General features: G+C 47.6%; 1 protein-coding gene across 2 annotated transcripts in view; it reads left to right on the top strand.

Annotated features, from left to right (window-relative positions):
* The window catches only part of RAB11FIP3 (RAB11 family interacting protein 3), a 72448-nt gene that overhangs the window by 1188 nt on the left and 45823 nt on the right, over window positions 1-25437 (top strand). For both annotated transcript variants that reach the window (XM_082064971.1, XM_082064970.1), the window contains exon 2: window positions 17715-17808. In XM_082064971.1, the coding sequence (XP_081921097.1) occupies window positions 17715-17808 (94 nt within the window). The remainder of the gene's footprint in view (window positions 1-17714; window positions 17809-25437) is intronic.

Raw genomic sequence — 25437 nt, 5'->3', positions numbered from 1 at the left:
GCAGCGAGGTCCTGGGATCTCAGGCGGCTCCATGCCCTTCCAGCTGCCCGGGTCCCTGCGTGGGCCTGGGGTACCACGCTGAGTACTGAGTCGCTCGTTTATCATGGGTTTGACAATCCTGAATGCTCTTTTTTCTTCTTTGTGCTGCTTTGTACCATGGTGAGCTTGTGTTTCCTTGTAGCAGATCAGATGCGATGTAATTTGAAGCTGCCTGGTATGACCCAAAATGGAGAGACCTCTAGCAGCATACCGGGGATGGAAATTAATTTGTTGACGTTTTGTACGTTGGCCTGCACTAGCATTGCTACAAGAAAAAAAAAAGGATTTATTTTTTAAGGCATGTAGGTATTGTTATGAAGTTTCTATGTGCTCACCCAGATCTGCTTTAATTTTTTATCTGTGGCTGCTGTGTAGTTATTGAAGTGGCATGACAAAGCAAATCATCGTGTATGAAGGAGTGTGTTGGCAGAGGAGGGTTTTTTGTTTCTGTCCTCATGGTAAAAACACCTCTTATAAAATAAAGGCATTTCTTCTAGAAAATATCTCCATGAATTGGAAACGTGTAACTTCTTTGTCAGATCCTTGCTAGTAAGGAGCAGCGTGTGTGCAGATGGCATCGCTTACTGCTCGTTGCATGATTAACCAGGTAGCATCGTGGCACTGGGGGGAGTTACACGATCCTCTCTGCAACATGCTCCTGCATCGGCTGGGCGAGAGAAGCTTTATTCAGCCTAAAGCCTCCGACTTGCACCTTCCTGCCGTGGTCTGAGCGCTCTGTGCTGCTGTGCGCCTGCCCGGTTGCTGTTGCCAGCAGAGGAAGCAGAAGGTCCATTCACGTCGGCGTGCGAGTCGTTCTGTAGCAGCTCACAGACCCGGTGTGTGTGATGGCCATCGCTTCAGGGCGCGGTGCAAGCGTAGGGAGAGACCGTTTGCCTCAGCGTGTCTCTCCCTGTGCTTTTGGTGTGGAGCAGCCCAGGCGCATGTGAAATAAGGGCAGGCAGACCACGTGTGCGCGGCAGGGGATGCGGCAGGTGGGTCTGGCCTTTGCCAGCACCAGCAGCTTGTGTGGCTCAGCCCGGACCTGCTGCTCCAGTCCCGTGTGGCACTTCTTGCTTTCATTCTGACATGGGACTTGTGCCAGCGCCTCAAAGGTGCAAGGATAAGCCTGTAGAGTACTTTGAGATCTTGGCCTGAGAAGTGTTTGCAAACTGCTAGGGTCTCTAGTCAATGAAGCATGGTGTCCAGGGAGGTTTTGCACTGCTAGGAGCTGTCCGTGAAAACTGACTCAACTTAAAGTGGTTGTCTGCAGGCTTCTTGCCTTGGCAGTCCCTTTAACATCATTTGTTCCTTCCCACTGAACACAGCTACCAGTAATGCTGTCCACGCTGAAATACATTATGCTTTTTAGATACATTTATCTTCACCAAGAAACTCGTACAGCTAGCTCTTGGCGTGCAGAACAACTGTCCCTTGGTACAGAAAGTGCTGAACACCCTGGTGAGTTTGGTGTGACAACTGAACCAACAGGTAACAGGCACCCCAGGGAACACAGCCTGGTACCTTCAGCAGAGGCACCCAGGAGAGGAGCAGTAATGTTTGTGATGCCTCGGTGTGCATCATTAGTAGCCTGCAGCTTAGAAAAGCGAGAAGGCAAACTCAGTGTGAAGGAGAAGGGGTCAGTGATTGGGTCTGTAAGCTCCCAGCAAATGTGCAGAGTTATAAAGGGAAGTTTCTTGCCCAATTTTGTTTTAAACAGATGTAACTTGGGCTAACACAGAGTCTTTTGAAAAATGGAAGTCCAGCTCAGATGAAAGTTAAAGGATAGGAACATGACTAGGTGGGTAAAATGGTGTTAAGAGGACTAAATGGAAACTTCAAGATGTAAACAAAGGTTGTACTGGAACTTGGAAGCTGGCAAGAGAGGTTCCAGGGTTTGATGAGCAAATTCCAGTCCTCTTACTGTCCCCAGCAAGAGGGGGAGGCACCTGCTTCCTTTTTTTTCCTCCCCCTCCTTTCTCCTGGCTTCTGCCCACATGGGGGGTGCAGGAAAGGTTTGCATGGGGTGCTGGTGGAATAAATTGCTAAATTTAAGCACAGCAAGTCATTGCAGCCAGCTGATTCATCCAGGGCTCCGAGAGGGTTGAGGAAAGCATGTGTGTGTATAGCCACATGTACGGTGGAGCTGGAAAGCAGTGGGTGTTGTCTTTAGTGTTCAGTAAAACACTAGGGGCATTTATGGACTACTGAGCTCAGTGCTGTCAGATTACTTGGCTGAAACAATTATTAGCTAAATGTCAAAGGAAAGAGACTAGCTGACATTTATGCCATAAAAATGACATGGCTGTGAATGTCTATTATGTGGGGGGGTTTCGTTTGTTTTGTTTGCTTTTTCTCTGTACAATGAAAACCATGAGTAAAAAAAATGGGGTGGGGGGTGGGGCTGGGGTGTTGGTTTGTTGTTTTTTTTTGCTTAACTGTCTTGGGTGGTTGAAAGACTGTCCTAAAGAGCTTCATGGTTGTGGTATTGGTAGTGAAGTGCCGGTATGGACCGGAAGAGATCAAGGCATGGAAACCTAAAAACAGTTTGTTCTTCTCTGAAATGACAGGGGCTTGAGGCTATCACCTTCACAGTAAAAGGTGCATGGAAAGGAATGATGCTGAGGTCCCAATAGGTGGGGGGGACACCCTTAGATAGGAGTGGCCTTGGCCTTGAGCAGAGAAGATCCAGTCATGGGACAGCCCTTCAGCAATCTGTAACAGGTGACTGTTTGTCAAACACAGATTATTGTGCCACTTGAAGAGCTTGCTGGGGCCCGTTATATGCTCCATGGACTAGTAAACAAGATGAGGAGAAGGTCACAAGGATGGCTTGACTTCACGCAAAAACCTCTGGGCTGCTCACTAGTAGCATGTGAGACAGCTTATAAACGTGGTGTATTTTTATTGTCTCCTTTCTGTCCCCTTTATCACTTCCCCTGGGATCTGGTGCTCCCTTGGAGCTGCTGTGCAGGAGCAGCCGAAGGGGTCCCTCCCCCCAGCTGGTACCGCACCCGGAGTAAGGTTGGTTTAGACAGTGAGTTGGGAGGCAGAGGCACACTTTACTTAAATGTTGTGTCACTTCATAAAGCAAGGAGGTTTGTATCTTGCAGTTCTGTGGTTTATACAGAAACTAAGGCTATTGTGCAATAGTTTAAAACAGCAAATACATAATTTATCTTACGGGTTGTACAGTTGCACTGTATCTGTCCTATCACAGTGACGCAGAGGCCAAGCCTTTTCTCACTAGATTTGTTACTAGGTGGAAATGCAGGGTTGTGTTGGGGTGGAGTAGCACCTAGTGTTTGTAAGGCATGAGGAGAAGCTATCCTGCTGGCGTCTTGCATTGTTTTCCTTTTTGTTTTCATTTAGAAGACAGCTGGAGGTGGAAAAGCCTCTTGCACCACACGATCTCACTGCCTCTGCTCCATTAACAGAAGTCCCAGAGTTCGTTTAGCCCATCTGCAAATGCTCCAAGCTCTAAAGCCTCTCTGCCCTCCATACTCTGACAGAGATCTTTGTCTTTTTTGTTTTGTTTTTCCTTAATGATTGGTTCAAACTTCATCTCAATGTGCTTCGTGTTGCTTTCTTCAACATTTATGTCCTTCGAGTATCTGTCCTTGACTGCCAGCCTTCCTTGGCCGCCACATCAGTTTATTCTCAGCTGAGCTCTCCATATTCAGCTTTGAACTTTTCCTCGCGCGATGGTTTCTGAAGTTTTTTATCAGGTTTGTTATGCTGTTCCAAGCTCCCACCACCTTTTCAGCTTCTCGCAATGAGATGCCCAGCCTGAGCCGGGTGCTGCAGAAGAAATCACGTTTTGGGGTAGCAGGTTTCACTCCAGACAGCGACTGCAGAGAATGGTGGGATTTATTTTTATTTTTAAACAGAAAAATCTGTAAGATTTGGCAATTACTTTCTGGAATGAAGTCTGCGTAATGTCAAACTACAGCTTTTTAGTGGTACCCCTGGTGAATTCAAGCTTGTTTTTCCTGCTCACCTCTGATGGATCCTCTGGGAATTGCACACAGACTCTGGATCAAATGCTTCTTACCTCCTGTGTAGTCCTCACTTGGAGTTGCTGACATTGCATCTGATCTTGGACGCCCTCCCTATTCCCCTTGGTTTCCTCCTGCTTCCTTCTGAAATCTAATAGTTGGATCTCTGTCATGAGAAAACCTCTTTTTTGAAATTTTTTTGAGGGTTCTTACACCCTTTGAGCAGAGGAAATAACTGGATTTGCTTATGAAGAGATTTCTAAAATTATCTTGCATGGATTCACAGGCCATGTAAATATGAGTGAAGCTTAAATTGCCTCCAACTGTGTTGCTGCTGCTGTACCTTTCAGAGGTTTTAATTGCTGTTTAACTTTGGTGTCTGCTGGTGAGAGTGGAGCTGGCATTGCAGCGAGGGTGATCTGTGGGTGTATAATAGGTTGGAGCGTGCCTGTGGACATGCATGTGTGTTTTGGAATAGGAACAGATCTGAAATATTTTGCTTGCTTTGACCAAGGGCCCAGTTTTTACCATTAAAAAATCATGGCAAAGCTCCTGTTTGCTTTGCTGGTTCAGGCGTGAGCCCGTCCTCACCTCCAATACCACTCAGGCTGCCTCTGCCCACCCCCTCTTCAAAGGTCTTTTTATCATCATTAATAACACATCCATTCTGCAGGAGCCTGAAGATGGGAGTTTTTCTTTTTCCCCTTGAGAGGAAAATGCTTCCAAGCCAACATATTTCATGCAATGTATTTTGGGCGAGGTGGTTGCCGGTTAGCTGAAAATGGAATCTGCAAAGAAGTTTGTTCATTTGTAAATGTCCCAAAGACTCCAATAAAGAGATGATTTCTGTGCTCCTGGGTTTTTGCTTCTCCTATGAAGTTTTGGCTTTAAGCTTCTTGAAGGCGTCCCATTCTTGGAGTGGCTGGGAAGGGTTAGGAGCGTATCATACCGCAAACAGATCTTTTTGGTGATATGTTTCATACTTACATTTGTGGCTGTAATCAGATTGATGGCTTATCCGGGCTGGATCAAGTCTGGCAGGACCGTGAATACTCAAAGGCATGATTTGTCTGTACGGGCTGGGAGGGGGGCAGCGATGGTAATTTTATCCCAGCTGCCAGTTTATTTAAGAAACCTTTTAATTCTTCCTTTCTCCTTCAGAGCGAGAATACAGCTATTGCTGAGCAGGGTGTTCATTTATTTTAATTACAGATCTTTGATAAAAGTTAGGTGGGTTCCTCTGGAATTTGAGATAATTTCTACAAATAAAGAAATGTTCTCCCCTTCCCACATTCCCAGAAGATAGAAAAAGCCTCAGTGCCACCTTTGAATGCGGGATTTCCAGGGAAATGGGGTGTGGATGCGGCACCCAGTAACCCCAGCTGTGAGGCCAGTTTGTACTGGGTGAGTGCTGCTGAAAGCTGGGTCAGGAGTCTTCGCAGGTAAAAAGAAATTCATCTAAAGGTTTTCAGAGGTATTTGTCTGGTTTTCAATTATTCATTTAAAATTCTTGCAAGAGCTTTTTCCTGTCTTGTTTTGGTTTTGTTTTAATGCAATAAAATTTCTTCCGAAGTTTTGCTTAATGTTTGCCACAGCATGTGGGGCAGCTGTCTGTAAGACAAAGGTGCATTCATGGGAGGCTTTCTCCCGTGTTGGGAGCAGGATATTTAAGGCTATGACTAGCAAAAATTGGTATTGCTTAAGTGACACCAGTTCTGGTGTTGCCTGTGTGGGTGCTGGCTCTGGTGTGTCCCCAGCACTGCAGAGCCCACCAGAGTCCTGGGCTGGGACAGTGACAGCTCTGGGGATGTCCCAGGGTGCTGTGTGGGAAGAGCAGCGTTGCTGTCTATGTTACGAGGGTTGGTTACAGCTGGGGGACAGGCTTTGTCTGAAGGCTGAATGTCCCTCTGTTTGGTTACGTTGTGAACAGCCTGGTAGTCTTCTGATTTTTATTTTTTTAATTTTTTTTAATAATGCATTGTAGTTCTTCAGAAAAAGAGAGCTACTATTCCCTCTGCTACAATAACCCTTGGTGAAATACCAGTAGTGTTACACTAGGTTTGAGTCACTGCTGCTTCTAGAAGGGGTTTTCAGCTTGCAGAAGGTTTCTGGCTGTTCCTGCTTACTCCTCTCCCCTGAGAAGGAGTAAAACCGAAGGGAGAGGACCTGGTGCTGGGAGCCGCGTAATCTGGCAAGACTCGGCGGAGCCCTGTGGAAAATCCACTTCCCAGAGTCCAGTAGGAAACTCAGCTTGAGCAAAATGCACAGGAGGTAAAAGGAGCCCAAACCAACAGTTTGTAGAGAACAGAAGCTGTCAAGGGCAGGAAACAAACGGGGCGGGACAGGGGGCACAGGGCACGGTGCCGGACCAGGATCTGCATGGCCGCTCCGTGGTTCTACAGTCCCAAGCAAACGCAGCATGAACTAGTGGGCTGCTTGAGGGGCCCTTCTGCTTGGGGTAAGTGTAGCGATGTTGAAAGTTAAACTCTTCTAATGGAAAAATAACATTCCCTTCCACCTTGGCTTTAAAAGCTGATCAGGACATTGTGGCTTTCACCGCTGCCTTTGGCTGCAGAGGGATTAAAAGGCATCTGTTGCCTCCAGTCTTGCATGGCCGCATTCCTTATTTCTTCCAGGGGAGTGGCAGTTCTTCACCCCGCTCACTGTGTGTGCATGAGGAGATTGCAGCTGGGGGAAAAAGAAATTTGGATATCCTTGTGGAATTTTTTTTCCAATGCCGGCTAAATGGATGCAGCAACTAGCTAATCCTCCCCGGGCTACTTGAAGCTCTGGGACTACTGTGCTGGCAGGAGCACAGCGGAAGGATGCCGAGAGCAGACACAAGATTTGTGGGAGGGCACTTGTCCTGAAAGGGCCAGGGGAGATGCTGGAGACCTTGGTGTGCAACAGGGAGCTGGCTCTTGGACTTTGTGCTGCACATCTTCAGTCTCCGTGGAGCATCCGTTCCCTGGTGGCACGGTGGGGACAGGCTGGCAGCGTGGGTGACGTGGCAGAAGTGCAGCAGGTGGAGCAGGGATGCTGGTGGGAGAGGAAGGACTGAAAGCCAGAGGCAGGTGACTTGTCTGCCAGCCTGGTGGAGACCTGCAAAGCCGTGCTGGAGCACCGGGAGCAAAAGCTCTGCTGGGCACGTGGTGGCTCCTGGAGAAACATTAATATTGTCCCAGGTGGGTTTTTTTGTTGTTTTTGTGGTGAGGCTTGTGAGTCCCGTGCTTACAATGCCACCCTGAAGTCCTGGGCTCCCCAAGCTATGCATCTCAACCTCTTCTCCCTTCTGAACATCTACCTCTGAGCCTCAAAACCATTCGGGGCTGCTTTCTCTCCCCCTCCAGCACGTCTGCTTTGTGTACTTGCCTTTGCACAAACAGCCCTTTCTGAAGCCTGTGCGAAGGGTTGCCAAGAGGAGGGAACTAATTTGAAGCAGTTCTAAAACAGAAATGAGTCTTTATGCTTTGCTGGTCTCTGAATCACGCTTGTTTGTGTTACAATAAACTTGGTTTTGACAGTGTGGCAGGCTCCGTCTGGCTGGGGAAGTCCAGTTAGTTCTCTCACGGTCGGGTCTCTAATATTTAGCTGCCTGGTTGGGAATGGGCTTGTGTCGTGCCCTCAGCTGGGCTGCAGCTCTGCAGCCCGAGGCTTCTTGTGCTCCCCAAATTCCCAGGGTCTGCAGGGTGGGAGATGACTCCTCCTGCTTTCAGGGTTTGCTTGTTTGTGTGTTGGCAGTTGCAGGTTTCTCCTCTTTCTCGTTATTATGATTTTGTTTCAGAGATTATAGCATGTACATTGTATTTTGGAGAGGGTGAGTTAGTAAAAGTGAGCCCTGAGGTAGTGAGAGGATTTATTCTGGTATGTGCTATGGGGCTTTTGTGCTGCTTTCTAACCTGGTTGGGAGGAAATAGAAGCAAAAGCTGCAGTCTTGGATTTATAAGCCCAGACAGTCTGTTTGGTAACCAAACAGCCTCCATCACAGAAATACCTGGGTTTGTTGCAGGGGGACTTTACGTGAAACCAGACCAGGCACTGCGAAATATTCAGCATCTTAAAATGCCTTTTCTTCAATATGTGAACTCCTGGCATGTTTTATGGAGTTAATTTTTGTCTGATCAGATCAGCTCTGAAACCCTGCGTAGGCTTTCTGCCCCAGTTCCGTGCTCCAGCAGGATGCAGCCGTCCCGCCTCGAGCCCGGGATGACTTCGGTTGTGGCGCTTGGCTCTTCTCCCAAGGGTGGCTCCAGCCTAATTACTGCCTGTGGTTTATGTAAGAAGTAACCTAGCACTAAACTTTTTTTCTAATCCAGTCTCCTGCCTCTGAGTTGTGTTTGGAAGGGTGAGAACAGGCTTCTGTGTCATTAGAGGAACAAAAGCCTTCAATGTTTTGGAGGGTGGAGGAAGAACACTTTTCAAGTTTCATTAAACAAATGAATATGTTTATAGTAGAGCGTCACTGCTGAAGCCTTTGAGTGCTTAGGTGGTGACAGGAAATCTGGAGCACTTGAATCAAACGCAGTTAAATTTGGATAAAACTATTTCAGTGTAACTTATGTTCTTGTTAATATTTCCAAACCATCCTTGAAGCTGTTTCTTTAAATGTGGGGTTTTTTTGTTTTTTTTTCTTTAAATGTGTTGTTACACTTCAGTGACAACAATTGGTGGACAACTTGGAAATAGTCATGCTTGCTGTTTGAGAACACACTTGAACATATGACAAAGGGAGACTCCTGAAGCCACAATGAATGTAAAGATATTAAGGCTGCCTGTGAATAAGCCTTGGAGCTGGTTGGGTTAGTCCAAAAAGTATCTGTAGGTAGTACAGACCAGAGGAATTTCTACCAGAAGGTAAAAAACCCAAAACTGCTGAATGTGGGTAATCTGGGCTGGCGAAGACATCCTGCACTTTGGCTCCACACTATGTGCAGAGGGTCTGGCTGGATGCACTGATTTGTTCTGGTTTCTTGAGAGGGTGGGCAGGAAGGGATTGGATCCTCAGGCTTCTCTGGCTGCCAGCTCTTTAAAACAAATTCTGGCTTCTCTTTCTTCTTCCTGTTGAATTTTGAACCTTGGAAGGGAAATCTTTTCCTTTGCACACTTTTGATGTGTATGGCACTCTGTGGATTTGGGAGGGAGACGCAGGAGACTTGCTCCTCTGTGTCAACTTTGGGCTTGTTCTTAGCCGACAGTTGACCTGGAGACCTTCCTTCCCCTTCCAAAAAGGGAAAAATAATAGTTTGCTGGGGAGGGATTTCTCTATAGGTTGGTCCTTTGCCGCCTGGAGTAGATACTCCCGTTTGTTACATATTCACATCTCTCTCTGGTATTTCCTGTGCTTGTAGAAGGAGCCAGGGGACCCTGAGAGCAGCTGGTGAGCAGAATTGGGGACCCTGAGAGCAGCTGGTGAGCAGCATTGTGCCCTGGGGCTCAGGGCCAAAGCCACCTGGGTGCAAGGTTGGTGTAGAACTGCCCAAAGTAGGTGACATGCATCAAAAAGTCAAGTGAACAGTTTTCGTTTTAGATAAAGAGGAGGCAGGAGGGTTTCTTAGGCAAGTGGATGTGGTCAGTGGTGAGATCATCTTCCTGGGCAGGTGGGAAAGTAGAGGAGCTTGTCCCCCTTGGGGAACTTGCTCAGTTTGTTTCAACTGAACTGCTGGGGCTTCTCTCCCTTGGTTTGTGGGTGGTGCCCCCCTGTTCCAGTTCTTTAAATATTTGCAGGCTGATGTAAAACCATGGGAGGCTTATTTCCCTTTTGCCTTACGTAGTAGGTTTGGTTATCTTTTTCTGTAGCAGGAAGAGATGAGAATAAACCAGGCTGAATCTTTTTCTTTGTCTCCTCAGAATAATGTCTTGATTCTTAATTTCAAGTACTAGACTGGTAGCAGAGGGCCCTGCAGTCTCTGGGGCTGAAGTGAGAGCAAGGACAGGTGAATCGATGAGGGATGCATGTTGCAGAAAGCATCTGCACTGGGTGGTGGACAGAGACTTGCCCAGACACAATCTGCCCGCTGATCAACTCCTGGAGCTTCTGAAAGGGCTCGGGGAGCAACACGCTCGCAGCAGCCCTGGATAAGTGCCGCCAGTTGTGAAATAAATAATGCAGCTTTTGTGCTGCTTACTCACAATTGACCATTGCTTCTCCTGTAATGAGATCTGCCCCCTTGAGGGTATTTTAGAGGTTAGTTAATTAGGTGTAATTGCAGCAGAAGAGAAACCTGCTCTGAGGTTCTGCCTGCTTTCTGTAGTGCCAGATCCTTTGACAAATTAGAGAGTTCAGTTCCTATAAACGTTGCTGGAGCCAGTGTAATCCCGAGTTATCAGCCTTCCACTCAGGCTCCCCGTTTCCATTGACGAAGCTGCAGAAATGAAGCACTGGAAAGGGTGTTGTGGCTTGGAGATTGGTGCAGCCGTGGTTCAGATCACAGCAGCTTTCTGGGAAATACATCGCATGAAGCGACATGGAGTTATGCTCACAGTGTTGGCATGTTAGTGCTCTCTCAGCACCCAGCACAGGGCAGGGAATAGATGTGGTCTTAGCCCAGACAAATGCTGCATTAACAGGGATCAATTCATTTCAGCTGATCACATTGCAATCTATTGATTTAGTGTCTGCACGATCTATAGGGACCTCTGTGTCTTTGGCAAGTTGTGCAGCTGCTCCAGTATTTGGCTGCAGGAGGTTCAGCAATTCCAGCATGTTTGCACATTTCCCAAAGATTAAAAATTCCAACTACTCTGACTTCTGTAATTAGCATTTTAAAATATTATTCTTCTTTCTTTAAAGGATGGGTTTAGCCTTGAGGGACAAAGTGGGTTTTTACAAACAAATGAGTATAATGGCTTATTCCCTTCGGTTACACGCAGAGAGTAGGGATGCTGCATCCACCTTTGCATAACCACGAGAGTTTTTTTACATTGCATGTGCTTGCTCTGTTAAATTCCTGTGTAGCACTTCAGGCCAAAGATCTGGCTAAACCTAACAGGAGAGCGTCTGGCATGAGCCCTCTCCTGTACTTTAGAGTATCGCCAGCTAAAAATCCCCTCTGTTTGGCAATCATGCCAGTGTGGCACTTGGCTTTTGCTCTGATTGAGTTCAGGGGTTGTGTGACTTGAACTACTGTTTTTCTGCCTGAAGATAAAAGGTGTTCAGAGCAGATTTGGTCTTCTTGCAGGCAGAAGAGGGTAGTCTGAGTTACCTGAGAGGTGCCTGGATTTTCATGTCCTGTGTCAGTCAAGCAGGATTTGTGGGCCCCTGTGTACCCAGAATTGGTCTGGACCTGGCTGTTCAATGTGAATGAGTTTCCTCTGTTTAAAGCTCCAAGACCCACTGGATTTTAGGACATTTATGGTCCTTTGTTTTGCTCGAAACTCCCCAGGTTGTAACTGGGTGGAGAAGGTGTTCTGGTACATGCTGGCTGGCAAGGTCTGCTCCTGCCATCCCATGTGTTGTACCTTATTGGCCATATGAAGTAGGAAACCCCGATCCTGCTGGACACAACAGAGTGTCTTCAAACAGGTCTTTGTAAAACAGACTCTGCTACAATCCGAAGACATCAAATGAGGTGGTTTGAACAACCCAGAAGGCCAAGCAGAAGGCAAAGGCTGTTTTGGGGCACATTTAATGTAGCGTGGAGTCTTACACCAAGCCGGGCAGGGATCCAGGCAGCAAAGGGGAGTGTGGTCCAGCTGGAGAAAATGCAAAGCAGAGGCTGATAGAAGAAGCTCCGCATTGGGTTAAAAGTGAAGTTTTATTTTCTGTTTGTAATACTTCGGAGTCCGTGTCCAAGCAGAACATCCGGATGCATAGGGAATGATGTCTGCGTGCACTGTGCTTAATCATGCAAAGCTGATTAAACAGCAACATAAACGTTTTGGAAAACTCTCAGGGCTGTTAACAGAAATGGTGAAAGACTGCAGTTACTCGCTTCCCTTTGTGTGTACCCAGGGTCCTTTCCCATCAAAGGGCTGGCTGTTTTCCTTAGACTTTCATCAAAGGTACCAGGTGGAAACTGGCCCTTTGGAAGCTGATGCTGAAGTTGCAGCTTGTCGAGCATGGACCCTGCTTCCTTGCCTGGTCCTGCCTTTGTGAGTTTGAATTTGACCACAAAGGCTCCCATTTCTTCTGGAGGGGAAGAGACAAGGGTAAGATCCTCAAACCTATTAGTCCTCTGTAATATTCCTTTGAAGAGAGAAGAATTTCCTATCAATAAATAGTTTGGGGAGAGCTGGTGGTAAGAAGTGCGTGGGACTGAGGTGGGTGTTTGTGAGGGGCGTGGATGGGGTGTCAGGGGCCTAAGGTCCCCCTGTTTCTGTTTCATGCCCCTGTAGCAGAGCTGTGCACAGGGATGGTCTGACCCAGTCCCTGCCTTGCAGCCTGCTGGGGGCTCGTGTGTGCATCACGGCTTGCCAAGCCCGGCAATCAGCGACTGGTAACCGGATCCAGTCAGGATGCTCAAGTTAACCAGGTATTTTCTCTGCCCACCACAACCTCCTTGCTGGAATGCCTGCCTGAGGTGGGGGCACCCAACCCGCCTTCGTGCTGAGCAGCTGCTTTCAAAGCTCTGGTCTGAGTGTCTCTGCTCATTTTTTAGGCTGAACTCTGCCTCTCTCTAGAAATAGGTTTTAATAAGTGAAATGCAGATGTGTGTTGAACTGCCTGCAGGTAGCTGCTGCTTTTTGCAGCAGTCTCCAGCCAACGCTGGCTGCTGCCATCAGGTCCAAGTATGGCAATGAGTTCCCTGGTGAAGGTCTTCCTATGGTGGTTGTGTTAACAGTTCATCTGATGTTTGGGGCTAGAATTGAGTCCCAGCCAGCAATAAGCATGCTGTGTTACTTAGTCAGAATCTGGACTGGGCTTACTGGTTTTATGGACTTTTTGCTGGATGGGCTGGTCTGCCTCCATTGGTTGCTCAAGTGGCCAAAACATGCCAAGCCGGACACCCGGTTCAACCAGACTCTTACTAAGTCTCTGGCTTGTTGTTTGTTCTCTGGACAGGTCTCTTGGTGTCTAACAGCTCTGTAGGTTCTTTTTGCACATAATCTATGTTGTTTATCCCTTTGGGTGCCTGGGACTAGAAGTCATTTATTAAGCAGACCAGACCTTCACCATCACTCAGTTTCCCATGACTTACCTTGGCACTTGTCTTATTACTCAGAAGACTGAGACCACACGTCAAATCTTTTCCAAGGAAAGGAGGGAGTGACTTCAAGACAAAAGCATCTGTCTTTGCTTATCGCAGCATGTGTGAGACTGCAGGTGCACAAGTTCTTGGTGGGAACTGCAGCCTGTTTGCTGGCCTGCCTTGAGTATTTTGACATATTGTAGCAGGGACACATCAGTATTGATTCCTCTTTGTCTCCTTTCAATTTGCTTCCAGAGTCTGTGTAGAGTAAAGCAGTACTGAAATGCTGCTTTATTACTCTCATCATCAAATAACTGGCTTACATGGTGTGGAGGACAAGTTGTGGCGCTGGTTGCGGCTGTATGAGATCCCATATGACCACAGGAGCTGAGCTCCACTGGCTCTTCCTTGCAGGGTGCCTGACTGCTGTGGCTACTGGAAATCTGCAAAAGAATTTCTTTTTGGAAGCAGATTCAGCCCCGGTCTCTGCCAGAATATGAAGGAAAGCTGGCAGGCTCAGGGGTTACAAGGATGGTGTCAACTGGCCAGCGCAGCCCTCTCTTCCTTCGGAGTTTAGTGCTTAAAACAGGCACAGTGGATATTTTATTCTGCTGAATCCATCTGCTAAGTGATAGAGACATAGAGCATCAATAAGGTAAAGATAAAAGGCCTGGAGCTTCCTTTTCCTTTTCCTCCAGCCTGCTTAACAAGGCCACTCACAGCTGGGGAATCCCTCACCTCCCTGGGAAACTTCCATTGTGTGGTTGCCAAGCCCTTGTGTTAATTTGAATTTGGAGTTGTCACCATTGGCTTAGCTGGGGCTCGAAATCACTTACTGAACTGATTTCACTGCATCGAAGCAAGGAAGCTCTTTTTGTGCTCTGTATCATGGGGAAGTTGCTAACAGCCGGTGCGGTGGTACAGCATGGTGCTGGTGTACGTGCTTGGAGATGGACTTTGGTTTGCAGCAAATCCTGTTGGTTTTGGAAGGTGAAACGCCATGCTTGCATGCAGAGCTCTTTAATACAGAAGGCAACGTGGTAGCATGGTCAGTGCAATGAGCAGTTCTTGCCTTGGTGCTGAGATGCCAGATGGTCTCCCTCCTTCTCCTCAGCCTGCTTCCCTCTCCATGTCTCTAAGCAGCAGAAAGCCCTACGGACTCGTGTCAGGAGCTCATTCCCACTTTGGTCTGGACTATGCCTCATCCTGGCACATGGGCGAGCAGGGACTGTTTGGCAGTTCTCACCACCGGTTCTGCTTCTGCGGGCTTGTGTTTGCGTTCAGCTTAAGGCAGATTGACTTACAGTAGTTTAAACGTCTCATTTTCCATCAGGATTTAAACTACGTCATCCTTGTTGACTCTTTAATGCTCTGCATTTGTAGCTGGTCTTTCTTCTTTGAGATGAGTGTATAACCAGCTACAAACACATTAAGTAAAACCCCTATTTTTGATATTTATTTCTGGCCCAAAGAAGGCTCCTCCCTGTGACTGTGGCTTATATCTGCCGTTTAGCTTAACATTGCAGTTTGGGAGAGTGTTAACTTTTGCTTTTGTGCTAATAGGAGTGTGGCATTAACTGTGCTTGCAGATTAGTCTTCAGCTAAAGGCAACAAATCTGTGCTTTCAGAAGTGCTAAGATTTGCTAATCTAAACCAGTTTGGGCCATAATTCTTGGGTTTTTTTCCAACTGTCCTAATAAGGTAGGGTTTTTAGCCTAGTAATCGGAATGGAGAAATGGAGAAAACTAGCAGTTAGAAGCCAGGAGCGGGATGGGGGAGCTGTCCTTGGCCATTCCTGAGGCCGGTGGCTCAGTGCTATGACTGCTCAGGTGTGAACAGGGTGGTGGGCTTTGGGAGGGGGCTATCGGAATAATGCCCAGGACCTCTATTTGGCACTGTTCAACACCTTGATGTGCCCATGTCTTGAATAGTGTGTGCGGTTCTGGCTTTCATCTTGAAAAAGGATGCGGTGTCTGGAGAGAGAACAGGAAAAATGGCGAAGAGGCTGGAGCAGCTGCCTTGCAAGGGAATGAGAGGAGAGTATGGTCCAGGGGGATCATACTTGCACCTCATCACATCTTTTGGTGGTAGAACTGGGAGGCAGTTGATGAAATAGCAAAAATAAATAGGGAAAGAAGAGTTAAAAGGTGGTGCTTTTGTACAGAGCAGGGAGTGAGCTTGGGGAGCTTGCAGCCCCAGAGTTGGTGAAGGCAAGTTCAGAGACTCATGGGCACTAAAGGGCCGGGGCAGGGATGTCCCCACAGCATCTCTGGCTGTGTCGCTGTGGGTGCTGGGGGATGCTGGGCCCTGCTGCAGGACAGGCCGCTGCTCTCCCCAGGGCTGGGGGGCCAGGCAGACACTGCTGATGTTCTTGTCCTCTGTGTGCAGTGAGCTCTGCTGAGTGTCAGTGGTGATGGGGCTGTTGTCTTGATCAGGGTTCCTTTTAAGCCTGGTCAGCAAATACAGACACATTTGGATCAGCACAGACCATGGGTTTGAGCTTCATCAGTTGTGTGGCTTTTGTTTGTTTGCATCTATAATGTCAGGGTTGTGAAGTTTCAAGAAGCATTTTCACTCATTTCACCCTGCTCGCTGCTTAATTTAAATACATAGGTGGCTCTTTTGCATAAGCAAAGCACTTGTCCAGCTGCCCTGTCTCTTTTGAAGGCAACGAGGGCTGGAAGCTGCTGGTGCTGCCGCAGCGCGGCGAGTGGCCCGGCCCACGTGTCCTGTGTGTCACGTCGTGGCTGGATCTTTACAGAAACTGTACTTCAGACTGTGTCATGATAATCACTTACAGGCTTATCAAGTGTGATTAAATGTCACTTGCATTTCTGTTATCTATATACACAGATAACAAATTAAGCTACAGCTTTTGAACTCAAAGAAGCTGCCAGATGTGTTAACTGGAACTGACACATTCCTGAGAGTTGTTTTTATTAGTCTGAAATACCTTTGTTTAGCAGACGAGAAGCCTGACTCGTCCAAGTCAATGTGTGCCATGTGAATTCAGCAGTTTTGTTATCTGTCTACTGAAAAGGTTCCCCAGAAAAATGGAAAAGATGCTTGCGTTACACCATTGTGGATGGAGAGAAGACAAACTGGCAGGCAAGCCTGGGCCATGCAGGGCTTGGGGTTTCTCTCGTGGTGGCCCCAGAGAGGCACAGCCAAGGGATTTCTATGGTCTCAGCCCTGTGGTGACGGCTGCTGTGGGGAGGTGGGATGCCCAGAGCAGAGCCCTGTCCTGCCTCCCATGTGGACACACAGGTGAACAGCTCTGGGCCTGTCGCAGATGTGATTTTCATGTATAAACACAGACCTGGGTTTAGGAAAAACAAAACGGAAAGCCGGCAAACCAGCTCCGCTGATGATGATGAGCTGGGCAGCTCTGAGCACCACAGCTGGGCTTGGTCACCCTCTGCACCCTTAGGTAAGTCTCCTCTGGGATGCGAGGTTTCCTTCCCTGGGAGGAGAGCTTTGGTGAGTCACCATCGTTTTCCCCAAGAACAAACCAAAACCAAGAGATTGCCCAAGTGAGTCAAAAGCCAACTGGTTGTGCTCATGAGAGCTGAACAAATGCAGTGCTGCAGAGCGCCTGAAGCCTTCCTCCTGTGCGTCAGCTGAGGAGGAGGAGGAGAGGTCCATGTGTTTGGCAGGGTGAGGGCAGCCTTGGAGTACGAGCTGATTGTACAATTCCCTCTTTCATCTCCTACACCCTGCTTCCTCCTGGGCTTGTTTCTGAGCTGAAGGATGTGGCTCTAAAATAAATGAACGTGCCTTAGTATCTCTTAAAATGAAGGTCTGCGTTTTTTTTTTAAAGGAGAAAAAATTACGTATTGGCTTAGCTTGAGAAGCATCAGTGGTATAAAGGGTTTTCTGCAGGGAAGGCTTGTGGCATCCTGGAAGGAAGAAACCAAATGCACCTTTTAGAAGGCTTTTTTTGGACCTGGAGGAATGACTTTGGTTTTGCCTTCAACCTGTAGCCTGTTCTGCTTGAAGCACCCAGATGAATCTCACCAGGTCTCACAAGTTGTACGTGTGCGCCTGTGCCGGCACCACGTTCTAATCCTTGCCAGCTGACGTGATTCCTTCCCCCTTGGGCATTGTCTAATTGTGAAAATGTTTAAATTGTATGGCCTCGATTTGTAGCGTGGAGCAGTTCATTATCACTGAATCCTCTTAATTGGGCCCTCCTACTGGGCAGCCTATTACTGATTTTTCCCAATTAAGATAGGACCTCTTTAAAAAATATAAAAATAAACAAATCCCTGGCAGAGAAGTACCAGGTTGCAAGAAATACTGCCTTAACCTACGTTTCAAAACTAAGCAATAGTTTCAGCACCAGCCAAGTACTAATTAACCCCTCTGTACTGATGATTTATGTTCCCTTCACACAGAAAGGCTGCAGTTTGGTGTCAGTTTAAGAAATTAAAAGTTATGAGCTCAAATCTTTTTCTCGTAAGGAGGAAAAAGCTGTTAATAGGTGTTTCTCTGATGGAAGATGCTGCTTCCCTAAAGGACTCTATGGGTAACTCTGCTTTTGTGGTTGCAGGTAAAGGACCTAACAAAGTACCTCGATCCGAGCGGACTTGGAGTCATCAGTTTTGAAGATTTCCATCGGGGGATCAGAGCTATCAAAAATGGAGGTGAGTTAGCTTCTGTGAGGACAGGAAGACACCAAACGTAATGCCACAGGGGTTAACCGAGCTGAGAAGTCGCTTGATGAAAACAAACTGGATTTGTTTTTCTGGAAGTCACTACTCTGCAAGGGGGAGAGGTTGGGTGCATTTAATAATAGAATTGAAAAAGGCGGTACAGCAGTTGTGGTGGTGGTTGTATGTTTTCTTGTTTATCAGGAAAGTTCCTTCTTAAAGGTATATTGGAAACAGAAGAGCCATTGAGGGAAAGTCCTTTCTGGCTGGGTGTCTGCTCTTGCCTGTGGTTTTGTGGGGGTTTGCGGCTCTGACAGAGGGGCAACTCTCGGCTGACACGCTGCTGGAGATGTCTGTCTGTCTGCTACAGACTGTAACATCTTCCAAACACTGGGTGTTAATGCATTTGCCCTTACTCAAACTCTTTGGAGGATCAGTGTGCCTGCATGATTTCTAGCAAGAAGCACATTAAACAAGAGCTTTAAACTCACAGACTGGTAGGGAATCTTTAAACAGGTTCCCAAAGCACGCTTGTGACAATGCCTGTGTTGCTCTTGATGGGCTTGTTGCAAGTGCTTCCAGAGCAGTATCTTGGTGAAATGTGAACTATCTTTCTGGCTGGTTGGCATTTGAACTCTTTTGCTGAGTTTTTCAGTTTGGGATTCATCTCTAGTATGAGGGTTAGAGGGTCCTTTTGGGGCAAGCTTGTTGTTAAGGATGGGGTCTGAAAAATACTGGAAGCCTCATGCTGAGCAGATGTAATTTTATCTGTGAAAACATGAGTTATCACACACGTTAATCAGTTCTGTTTACAGTAGTGCTTGTCTTAAACTTCAGCATTGCTTTCATGCAGCAGTGAACCTGCAGCATGTTGTCAGCCCTGCACACTGAGCGTGTTTCTGAGCACCGAGACAAGCAAAGATGTGGACAGACTAATTGACTATTCCTGTACAAACTGTGTTGTTTCATGAGTAGAAAACCCTCCAAGGAGAAGTGACTTGTGTTCTTCTGTCAGTCGTCCATCTCTCCTGCTCCTCCCTCCCACTCCCCAGCTTCTTTGTGCTCAAGATCGTGGTGTTTTATGGCAGCTCTGAAGTTCTCATGGCTGGTGTAGCTTGACGGTGCAGCTGATTCCTAGTGCTCATGATACAGGAGGAAATGCAGCATGCTATTAATTTGTAATAAATTGCTATTGGAGTAGAGCGTGTTTGTGAAAGCTCTGGCTTATATTTCTCTTCAATAATTCATTGCTCTAGTATTGTGTTATATTAATTGAATAGAAAAAGCAGATCCAGATAAAGCTTTTAGGATCCCTATTTATTAAACCTGAAAGAGATTGATATGTATTTACTACAATGGTTATGAAAGGCAGAGCTCTCCAACATTGCATGGCATTAAACAGTTATAAAAGAAACCCAGGGAAGGACACAGAGAGCATTTCTCTGAGTCTTACCAGCTGAGCACTTGCTCACGTTGAAGCGATCTTGAGGATTTGCTGCTGCTGTTGAGACAATCAATATTGATCATCTCTTTGGAAAGAAAGAAGAGGTTGTGCTTGCTGCTGGGTGTCCCTTTTAACAAGATTTTTTTTTTTAATTAGGTGGATCTATTTTTAGCCAGATATCATTCCGTTGCACTTCCCCACACTGTTATTCTTTGGTCAGTTGCCGAAGTGAGACCTGGTGCAAGCTTGTACTTTGCGGTGGCTGTTTAATGTAGGGAAGAGTTTCTTTCTGAATATGCTCTGCTTTTCTTTCCCTCTCCTCTCCCCGCTCTCTTGGAGACTCTCCATAGAATAGCTGTGACTTTACTCGAGCTCTTATGGTCTGTCTTGGCAAATTGAAGGTGCAGTTACAAAACTAGCAGAACTTGCATAGTCAGCTGCTTTTCTTACAACTGCTTTCGTGTTCAGTTGGCCTTTCCATCCAGGGAGGATACTAAACTCCTCGGTCCTATTCCTGTGCCAGCTGTTTGGGGTACCTTCCTGCTGGCTGAGGAACATGCTGATCTGGGGCTCCTCGAACTCAACTTCAGTGCAGAGCAAAGCACCAGTTAACCACTCAGCACTGAAAGCCACAATGCTGCCACAAAACAGTTCTGATCTGCCTGCTGCTGTAATCTTCTGTCTAGCCAGGTAATATTAGTCTTGAGAGGGAAAGAAGTAGAATGACTTGCATGCTGCAGAAACTGGATTTGAGACTTCAGTGAGAGTCTTTAGCCTGTTGTGGCTGCCTTCTACCCTTCTCAAAGAGAAGGCTTAACAGGCAAACGCGGTCCTTGTGTGTGTATGTATATATATGTATCTGTCTGTGTGTGCTGCATGTCTTTGATTGCCATTAGAGTGCTGTGTTGGGTGCTGGAGTCTGGGGCGCCCTGGGGTCTCCCCTCTGCGGGAGCTGGTGAGCCCACAGCTCTTGGGTGTTGGGCTCAGCTCTCAGGCCCAGCTCCAAGCGTTTGTCAGGAGCAGGCTGGTGTGGGCACCTGTGGGCACAGGCTCGTGTGGAGACTTGGGTGGAGTGCCTGGCTTTGGGCACAAGAAGGCAGGCTCGGAGGCACTGCTGGGAAAGATTCGGCTCCTCGCACCCTGCTGTGTCCCAACTGTTCTTGCTCGTGGGGTGGTGTGGTTGCTGGGTCACCCTTGTCCTCCCCCTGCTCCCTGAAGTGCATGGTCTGCTTGTTTTTAAAGTTTATGTGAATGGTCCCTGGATGACTGGCCAGTTCTGCAACATGTGAACAGCAAAGCAGAGGGGGAAACTGCAGATCAAACATTGGCAGTGAGTCAGGGATGATAAATAACTCTGAAAAGTGAAATTTTAGCTGATAATGTAGTGAAGGCAGTAATAATACTGATTTGAAGGAGCAGAATATGTTATAGAGCGTGCTTAAAGTAGCCAGATAAGGTCTGTAATGCCTGTGGAATCCACAGCCAGAGGAAAACCTGGTGCACTTGGCTGCTGTCAGTGAGATCCAACAGGACGTCTTTCTAGTCATCCTGCAGGGGAAAAGAAATGGGGAGCCAGCATGGCTGCTGCATTCATCGTGCTTAGGAGCTGCAGCTCAGGAGGGATCTTCTCTGGAAGAAACAGGTCTGAGGGACTGCGTGCAAGTCACTTAGTAAACTCAGACCAGGAGTATGGTTTCTGTCTATTTGTATGTCAAGGAGCTGAACGTGGGACAGAGGGTAGTGAGGAGGTGTCTATAATTTGAAGCCAAGGTGCCTGGACCAAAGAGCAGCTCTGGTCTGCTGCGTGTTGGATGCAGGAACTGCTGGAGGGGGCGTTAGTTGGCAAACATGAAATCTGGGCAGGATCAGCCACAGCTGGATGCAAACAAACAACAGGGCTTGTGCTTACAAGCAGATTCCTTTCTTTGTCAGGATACTTAAAAACCTTTTAGGCTTCAGATAGTTGTTCTACAGGCCTCTCAGCATCCAATAGGACATATTTAACATCTCCATAGCAGAACAAAGCTTTTACTGGAACTCGAAAGCAGCAATTAAAAAGTTGTGTAACTCACACATGCTCTGAACATCTGTAACATCTGTCTTCCAAAAAAATAAAAAGCCCACTAGGAATGAGGTCTCTGCAGGTACCCACCTGCATGCAGGGGAATTGCTGTTTGTGTCAGTTCAAATACCAGCAGCATTGGGCAGGGCAAGGTGCATTCCTGGAGCTCGTGTCCTTGTCCATCCCTTTGCCTTGGCTTCTGATCCCTGAACAAAGGGGCCCCTGTGCGCTGAGAGCAGACAGTGCATCCACTGAGAAATAGATGTGTTCATGAGTTCAAGGGAGAGCCTGAAATAGTCAAATCTTCTTTTTTTTTTTTTTTCCTTTTTAAATGCTTAAACTAAAAGCTCTTTGGATGTGGGAAGATGGAAAATGCAACTCCAGAGCCAACACCCAAACCTGGAATGTATAACCGTATAACCGAGCTCCTGTTTGCAGGGACGGCGAGCTGCTGGCAGGAGCTGGGGGGCAGGACGGGGGAGACCCCGGCAATGCCGGCTTCGGGGGCCACTGGGTCAGGAGTTGGCTGCTGTGCTGAATGAAGGAGCTGAGCTCAGTGGAGATACCCTGGTGGGGCTGAACAAGAGGCGTTCAGCAGGAGGAGTGTGTTCAGCTCAGCAAAGGCATTTGATGGGTTTCCAAACGACAGCTGAAGGGAAAAGCAGGGAGCTGCGGAGCCAGGCAAGCTGGGGTGGACGCAGAACAGCAAATAAAGGGCTGGCTGGTGGTCTGGGCTTTGGCAGCGCATGGGCCGTCTGCTGCAAAAGAGCCTCTGTAAAAGCACCGTGCCATTGCTAATTGGAACTGGCAGCAGCATGAACTCGAGTCATCCAGAGTCTTTGTGGGGCTGTGTCACTCGGTTCCTGAGCGCAGCCCTGGGAGGATTGTGATGGGATCCTCGGAGCAGAGGCTGCAGTTGCTGCAACTGGCATTTCGTGTCCTGAAACGGTTGGTGTGCTCCTGGTAGCTGAATGCTAATTTGGGAATTTCCTGAAAGAAAAGCACATATCCAGCCCTCCTGCTAGATGAAGGCTGTGAATGATAACATCTTAAAAGCTTACAGCCAAGAGAGACCTGCACATCAGTTCTCAAACCCCGATCTGAGCCGTTCCCCCCACGTTGCGTGTCCCACGTGCAGGTCATGCTCTGCAGCACTGCTGCAAGGGGGCAGCAATGGGCCCCGCTCCTGCGGCTGCACTGCCAGCATCTTGGAGAGTCTCTGGGTCAGAACGTGCTCAGATGACATCTCTGGGTGCCTTGGGCCACTTAGTGCTTATGTGAGTTGCTACATAACATGCGGTGGCTCTGAATTAGTTTGTGGAGAGCCAGGCTGGCTGCTGCCCTGGTGACATGGATCTGCTGTGGCTCTGCAGAGCGTTTGAAGGTGCAGAGTGTATTGGATATCTGGCTCCGTCTGGTAACATAAACCACTGTTTGTTTTGTTTGTAGCTTTTCCCCCCCCCCGTAGGATCTGCATTGCAGATAGCTTTTACTACGCGAAATGAAAGCTTTCCTTGCACAGGGATAATTCCAGAAGCCAAAGCTAACATTCACTTATACTCTCCCAATCCAGTAATAATTTCTGAGGCTGTGTTTGTGTGCATCTTCAGCGGTCTCTCTTCCAGATTGATGCTGGAAATATGGCAATATTTGCAAAAGGCTACTGCTGACATCTATAAGCACGCTTTCTCAGTGGGGTACCCAGGCCCAATTTAATATTCAAGGCTTTTGCTTTTTAAAAGGAAAAGCTTCACTGAAGCTTAGCAGATGGAAGGAGAGCTTGTGTGCTTGTTTGACTAAACTCGGTGAGTATCTGGCACTGGTATGAGCACTTCCTACGTTCTCAACAGATCTGCTGATCTCTTTATTCATGCGGCATTGCTGCAGTGAAGACTTTCCCATTGCTTTTGCCTGTTCCTAACCCTGGCTACACCATCACGCATTAGGGAGACAGCTCATTTGATGGCTGAAGGTAGGACAGATGCCTCTTTGTGTACAGCTGTTGTTCAGGGAACGGGACTACCATGAATGGGAAATCAAGACTGATTCATGAGCAAGAATAAAATCAAAATTGTTCTGATTATGTCTTCTGCATTTTTTTGCATTACATCTTGCTCTGCTCTGGCAAATATATATATGTATGTACTATATGTACTGCTTGTTGAAATAATTAAAGGAGTGAAGACTTGCATGTCATTTTAAAATTGATATGTATACTTGAAAAAAAAAATCCCCTGCTGTTCTTTGTAGTGCTGTCTTAGTAGATCAGAGTTTTCCTCATCCCTGTAGTGCAGAGGGATGCTCGTAGCACTATTACGGCACTTATGAAGTTTGGAGTCCACGTGCTCGTCATCTGTGACCCCTTCTGCTAGGGATAGAAGCAGCCAAGCCGTTCTTGGAAGTACTGAGCTTGGTTGTTGATTGTTTTTTGTTTTGTTTTTCTCCTTCTCCTTGAAATAGAGGTGCTTAAACACCCTTGTCTTGGAAACCTCTGGGCCTGCCCATGAGATTGTGAGGGCTGTCTGAGTCTGTGTACCTCTCCCTGCTCACAGAGGATGAGGAATTAGGAGCATAAGCGCTAGTCAGTGATGGGGCGAGCTGCTTTGGTGGTGTCCTGCTGCTGAAATGGCCTGTACTGCTGCGGAGCGAGCCGCGGGCTGTGTGGCTGGAGGGTGGGGATGCTCCTGGCTCCCCCACAGCTGGTGTGGGGCAGGGGGCAGCTCCGGTGCCTCTGGGACAGCAGCGGAGAGGTGGGAGGTCCGTGCATGGCACTCCTGGTGCTCACGCTCATCCTCTGCTTTGGAATGCTTTCACACTGGAAAGGATAACTCCAAACTGGCTCAACTGGGAGGAAGGATATTTTCTACTTAAAAGCAAAACCAGGAGCAAACCCACCACCCGCAAAACTGTTTATCTCCAGCCATGAAGCTGCCAAGATTCAGTGAGGGTAATTCTGACTACAAACTTTCCCTGCATTAGCGTAAGCAGGAAGATTTGGATGAATAGGAGTAGCTGCTTGTTCCCCTTCAAAGTAGGAGCAGTGGTTGGGGAGATGCTTCTCAGCTGCCAAGCTCTGGAGCAGCCATGAGCAGAACCGCAGAGCCCACATCGCCCGCAAGCTCTTTTAAGTCACTATTTATTTCTTCTATAATATGCTACAGAAAGGACTTGAATGGAGATGCAGGGTGGGGGGGGCACTTTTGGCTCACCACGGCTTTTTGTGGTTTTCATTTCTCTTCTAATTTACGCAAACAGTTTTATTGATGTTTGTAACTTGGCAGCTGGGTGAGGGGTTACATCAGGGACGTGGCTGGCCCGCTCGGCGTGCGCCATGCCTGAGCAGGGAGCGCGTCTTCCCAAAAACAGCCTGGCAGATGACATGCTGCATTGACCTACTTTCGGGAGGCACACAGAAGTGTTGGAGAAGCTGTGTCCGTGGGCCTCCTCGCAGCTCTGGGCTGAGAACGGCGGGGAATTACTCCAACGCGCTGCCGTAAAACTGCCGCTAAGGCTCAGCAGCCCCGGGGAATGGGAGATTGGCACGAGTATCCTTGCTATTTTGAGAATTCTTTCTTTATGATTATTTTGAGGTATACATCAGAGAAATCTTGCTATGTCCGGTCACGGTCACGGAGTGTAAGAGACTGCAGGTCCAAAACCCACACACAGTCCAAGGGAGATCTAGTCCATAGCACTGCGAAGCTGCCCATCGCTCACCATGGCGAGCAGCTGGCCTGGGACCATCTGCCCACAGCATCACCATTTCCAAACCATTCCTTGGGAGGGGAAAGTGTTACTGCATAACCAGATTTCTTGCAAATCATAGCAAATTAGAGTAGAAGGGCTGGCCAGGGACTTCCCTGCGTCCTCATGAAGGACAACTTGTGGTAGCTGCTTAGGGCCTCAGACCGTAACCTAAGCCTGATAAAGGCAAGCTAGAGTCAGTTTAAATTGCAAATTAAAGGCCTAAATTTGGCAGTCAAAAAAACCTAATTTGTTTGCCCAGAGAGAAGAAAAAGCACTGCAGGGACTACCTGTTTTTTTGGGGACATGGTCAATATAAAAATAGAGAGCAGCGTTTTATTAGAACCTAGGAGCAATTCTTAGTGCACTCTCT

Source organism: Streptopelia decaocto (assembly GCF_964273445.1).
Source record: "Streptopelia decaocto genome assembly, chromosome: 13".
Taxonomy (NCBI): domain Eukaryota; kingdom Metazoa; phylum Chordata; class Aves; order Columbiformes; family Columbidae; genus Streptopelia; species Streptopelia decaocto.
The sequence above is the reverse complement of the archived record's forward strand: the minus strand, read 5'-3'. Positions and strand labels throughout refer to the sequence as shown.